Consider the following 5483-nt stretch of genomic DNA (forward strand, 5'->3'; position numbering starts at 1 on the left):
GCGGTCGCTGGCCGCTCCGGCGCCGCGCAATCCACGACCTGACCGCCGACATCAGTCGCCGTGCATCGCTCTGGCCCCCGCGCGTCGCCGGTGCTTGGCCCTGTGGCCACCAGAGGGGCGGCTCGGCATTTGGCTGGGGATAGGGCGGGGGCGGGACCGCCTGGCTTTCTCCCACAAGGAGAGAGGGAGAGTGGGGGGTGCACTGGGCCCTGTGAGGTCGCGCGCTGGGGCGCTGTGGCCCCCTCCCTCCCCCCGCTCACCTCACCGTCTCCTCCTGTGATCCGGGAGCACAAGCAGCAGAAGCAGCACGAGAGACGCGAAGTGGATCCAATATTCCGAATGCGCAAAGAAGTGCGGCCGTAAAGCGAATAAACATGCACGAGAGCGAACACACACACACACACGCACCGGATAAAGCAACAACAAAGAAAGCTGAACGCAATCCCATCACCCCCACTTCCCTCACTCCCTCGCTCTTTCTGGCACAGAAGCACATGGGTGTGCCCGTAGGCCCGTGCGGCAGGAGGAGCAGGGAGCAGGCGCAACGAAGAAGTAAAAGCAGGGAGGAGGAGAGACGCAGGGGCGGCCGAGCGGGTATGGCGCCGCTAGCGGTGAACCGGCGCGAGGCGGGAGGCAAGACGCGACGGAGACACAGCAAGGGAGCATGACGCGGAGCGAGAGAGAACGAAGCGGAGTGCGACCAACGAGCTAAATCTCTCTACATACATATATAAGTGTGTGTGTGTGTGTGTTTGCATGAATGCCCCCTATCGTTCTCTGCATGCCGTAGCGGCGGGCACGGCCACGCCCAATCCCATCCTCCGCGCATCCATGCCCTATCGTGCCGCCCTCCCCACCACCACCACCGCCAACACCACCCCCGACCCCCTTCCTTCCACGCTGTCACTCCCCTCGCGGCGTGCAAGAGAGTTCCAAAAACAAGAGGGGAAGAGAACACGGCGCCGAAGAGGCGACGGCAAAGAAACGAAGGGAGAAGACGTCGAAAGGCCGAGAAGGGGCGAAGAGAGACACGCGCACAAGAGCCACAGATATATAGAAAAGAAGCGAGCGCGGCCGTACTGTTCAAGTAAAAAGCGAAATGCGTCCCTGTGCGGGATGTGCTGTGCGTTATACGTTCTAGAGAGCGATTGGTCATGATGGGAATGCACGTACATAGACTGCCATGTGACGTGATTCTCTCGCACCCTGTCTGCCCGATTCCCACCCTTGCCGCCAGCGCGCCACCGGCGCACCGCGCGCCTCTCTCCACTTCTGCCATGCCACTCCACCGCTCTCGCATCCATTGATGCTTGCGTGTCTGCGGCAATGAAGTTGGTGGCGTTCAGAGTAGCAGTGGTGGAACTAGGGAGAACGCCGAGGTGCCTTTTCGATCACGCGGCGCCTCCACATAAACACACAACGGGAGAGCGCGCGCGACACGCAGGCAGGCGTCGGTGAGAGAGGGGAATCGATAGAAAGTGAAGACGAAGGTGTGCGCTTACGGCATCGGTGACGCACAGCGAAGACATCTACGGAACGAAAAGGCGCACGACAACGTCATGGGCAGACACAAGGAGGAGCGAAAGCAAAAAAAAAAAATTTGAATATCAGCGGCAGCAGGGAGTGGAGTGAGGCACGACACAACGTCAAATACAAAGAGAAAAAGAAAACCCGAATGGCAGCCGGCAGGACCTGTGACACGTCCGTTCTTTGCGGTGATCCGTGGTGCCTCTCCATAGAATAGGGCTGGACACCCACAGACGCAGAGTAAGGGAGAGGGTGCACACATAACCGATAGACACAGCGTCGCAGACAGACACACATGCACGCACACGCATACCTGCCGCTCCCCCTCGTTCACATACATACATGAAGCCAAACAACAACGGCAACGCTAGAATCGTAGCGGAGAGAGGGAGGGAGAGAGAGACATCCTTCGGTGGCTTCCGCACACAATCGCATGAATGCACCTGCGAAAGATGTCGGTTGCGGGTGCAGCTAAGAAATCACGCATTCCCACACAAATATATATATCCTCTTGCGCCTTCTCCGAGGAGGAAGACGAAATAGCAGAGCACCGATGATACCGAGAAAGATGAGCAGCAAGGTCCAGCAAACACAAGAAGCCTACACCCATAATGGCGCGCAAGAGCAAGTCAGACGACGGCGAGACTGCAGTAGCGTCTCAACGCAGTAGGAGGAGGAGTATACATCACAATAAACCAATCGATTACGTGCGCAAGAGGCAATATGTTTTTTTTTTTTTTGCAAAAAGAAAAACGCGTGCTCGCTCACCACATACCACACCACACTACCACCCCTCCGCACCCTCATGATTGCACACGCACGCATGCACAACCTCCGCGAGAAAAGCACCCGAAACGACCGCGCAGCGCACTGCCGAGTCTTCTGCCCTCTCTGCCTTAAATTTCGATTTGGTGTTCAAGTTTACATCAAGTGAAGTATGTAGATGTTACCGAAGCTGTCGCCGAAGGCCATCTTCTCGTGGCTGCCGGCGGTAAGACAATACACGGGGGCTTTGCAGAAAGTGCTCGCAACCTCCCGTCCGGTATCGATGTCGATGACGTACACGAAGCGGTTGTTACAGGCGACCAGCACAAATCGCGTAAAGGAGCCAGGGGCGGCGCTGGACAACGTCCACCCTAGCTTCGGCGCGCGGTGGCTCGGCTGCAACGTGCCAGCGACTTCGACCGGCGAGAGAGATAGCTTGCAGCTGCCGTCCTCGGCAGACCACACCCGCAAGAGCGACTCATCATTGCTAATAATGTGCCGCCCATCGGAGGTGTAGCTACACGACAGGATTATGCCGACGTGCCCAAGCAGATGGAACCGCGTCTTGGCCGTCGTGGCCGACCAAACCCGCAGCGACCTGTCCGCTGAGGCGCTACACACATAGTTGCCGTCTGGGCTAAACGCGATGGCAATAATGATGCCCTCGTGCTCCGTGTAGTTCATCCACTCTCGTCCCCGCTTCGTGTCCCAGAGACGGCACACGCGATCTTGGCAGCCGCTCACGAGGTGCTTGCTATCCGGGCCAAAGCAGCAGCAGATCACCACCTTGGGATGCGCGAAGGTTAGGAGGATCTTCGTCGTCGTCACATCCCACAAGATCATCGTCTCATCCTTGCTGGCCGTGGCGAGGTACTTGCCATCCGGTGAGAAGGTCGCGCTGATGATGGTGTCATGATGGCCCGTGAAGATGCCCACCTCGCTGCCGACGCCGAAGTTGTTCAATGTGATGGAGGCGTCCTCGTTGCTGCAGCTGGCAAAGTCCGTCTCGGCCGGCGAGAGGGCGATGCACTTGACGCGAGTTGCGTGCCCTAGGAGCGCATTGACCTGAAAGCTGCGCAATGGCCGGTTTGCCCTCGGCTCCTTTGAGCGGGACTGCGCCAGGAAGTGAGCCACCGTGTTCGGCGCCTTGGCTGTCGTGTTCGTCACCGTTATGTGCTTCAAGCCTTGCTTGGGTGTCTCCAAAACCGTATCCCGCGCCAAAGTCGCCGCGGCCTCGACAGTGGCCGGGCTCAAGGGCATGAAGTCTACCTCGTCCACGCACACGTCGAAGTCGTTGAAGGAGAAGAACTTCTTTAAAGTCCTGCTCGTCCCACTGTCGCTGCTCGGCTCTATGTTGGCAGGCTGAGGTTTGCGACCAGCCAGGCGCCACTGCTTGGCGCGCGCCTCCACCTTTGAGATGACGATGTCGTCGTAAACGAAGAGATCCTCTTCGATGCTCAGTGAGACCTGCTGATACTTCGCCTCCAGGGCCTCAGCTTTCCGGAGGAAAGCGCTCATGGTGCCGCCACAGTTTGGCGAATGGCAGTCCTGCAGGCTGTGGGTCGGTGTGCTCTCGGTGCTGAGGGTGGCGGAAATGTCGGAGAGCAAAGACTCGCGTGTGGCATGCATATCGGCGAAACCCGTCGAGGGCATCTTCAGATGCTGCGGATCTAGCGGCTGCCGCGCGAGCTGCATGTCGTGAGGAGCCGCCGACACTGACACAATGGAAGACGACCTCAAGCGCCTTGAAGGGTATCCGGCTCCCCTCGGGGACCTCATCGCTGCAGACGGCGAAGCGTCAGCAGCCGAGCTTGTGGCGAGCTGCGGAAGCAGACTCAGTGGCGCATCTTCCCGACTAGACGCTGCATTGCTTGAGTACACCGACGACATCGGGGCGAATGGGTTGGCGGCGTCAGCCGCATTCGAGATCAGAGCCGCTTTCACAGACTCGGGAGAACTGCGGTGCAGCCGCCATGTTTTTCCTCTCTTGAACTCTGGCATGCAACCCCCTTCATTGGGGCTCGGCCTATCGGGCTTGTCCGTGTCGACAGCATTCTCTGGTCTGTCATCATGGGCTGTTGTTCTCGTCCTCTTCGGTGGCCGATTCGACTCCTTGCTGCTGTCGGTGCCGCCCTCAGGCGTGATTCCTGACTCTTCGAGGAGGCCGTTGTAACCTTTCGCCTTTTGGGAGCCGACGATAGACGTCAGCGATGTGGGCCGATCCACGACGGAGCTGCTAAGCAGGCACCCCATCTGCCGCAACTACCTGTCAGAGTGATAAGGGTGGGGCGCTGAGGGGATTAAGGTTATGAAGGGTCACGAACAAGGGAAGAAGGGCGGTAAGAACGAGGAAGGGAGGGGAGGACGGAGTGAAGCCGAGATGTCACCTTGAGTGCACACGCCTGCGCGCGTGCATGGAGGGGAGGGGGGAAGGAAGGGGTCACAGATGCGCCGAAATTGATGAAGGCAGGGAGAGGGAGGAAGCAGTGAGATGGAAAAGGATGGGAGAGCCTGCAGTGGTAGTGGGGTGGGGCGAGAGGAAAGACAGCCAGCAAAAAAAATGCAATGCCAGGCCAGGCAAAAAAAAAAAAAAAAAAAAAAAAAAAAAAAGTGTTTGCTTTGTTTGCTTGCCTGCAGTCCCTCTCTCCCTCCCTGTCCGCCTGTGTGAGCCTGCCCGCGCCTGTGTCTGTGCCTGTGTCTGCGTCTGCGTATGTATATGTGTGTGTGTGTGTGCGTGCGTGAAGCGGCGTACGCGTCGCACATGGCAGCGGACACAAAACAGCCGGGCCCACAATATATACATATATATGCCGAATAAGAGCAAGCGTGTGGATATGCTCTGCCTGTGCGCGGAGGTGTGCGTCCTCTCGGTGGCGATGCGCTGAATGCAAGGGAATGCCTCTGTTCCCTCGCCACCGTGAGGAGAAGAAGAAAGCGGGAGAGAGACGGCGAAAGGGAAGGAGTTGCAACGCGGCCACGTGCGAGCCGGCACATCCGTCTCCATCGATCCAGCCCCCGGCGTGTGTGTGTGCGGTCGGGCCGCCTACACCGAGGCCATGCCGGCAGGAGTCGAGCGCGTCTGTCAGACAAGAGCACAGGCACGCGCATACGCCTGTGCGTGCGCACCGGCGAGAGTGCGGTGCAACACGTCCTTCCAGCGTACGGTGCCACCGGGTGGGGGCATGCAGGGG

General features: G+C 58.8%; 1 protein-coding gene across 1 annotated transcript; it reads right to left on the reverse strand.

Annotated features, from left to right (window-relative positions):
• Positions 1-2448: 2448 nt before the first annotated feature.
• Positions 2449-4293, reverse strand: LDBPK_170280 (hypothetical protein, conserved; the record flags this gene model as incomplete). The annotated part of the gene is made up of 1 exon (XM_003859834.1): positions 2449-4293. One exon carries the CDS (start codon positions 4291-4293, stop codon positions 2449-2451), a length of 1845 nt encoding a protein of 614 aa, XP_003859882.1.
• Positions 4294-5483: the final 1190 nt, after the last annotated feature.

The sequence above is a fragment of the Leishmania donovani genome, chromosome 17 (genome assembly GCF_000227135.1).
Source record: "Leishmania donovani BPK282A1 complete genome, chromosome 17".
NCBI classification, from domain to species: Eukaryota; Euglenozoa; class Kinetoplastea; order Trypanosomatida; family Trypanosomatidae; genus Leishmania; species Leishmania donovani.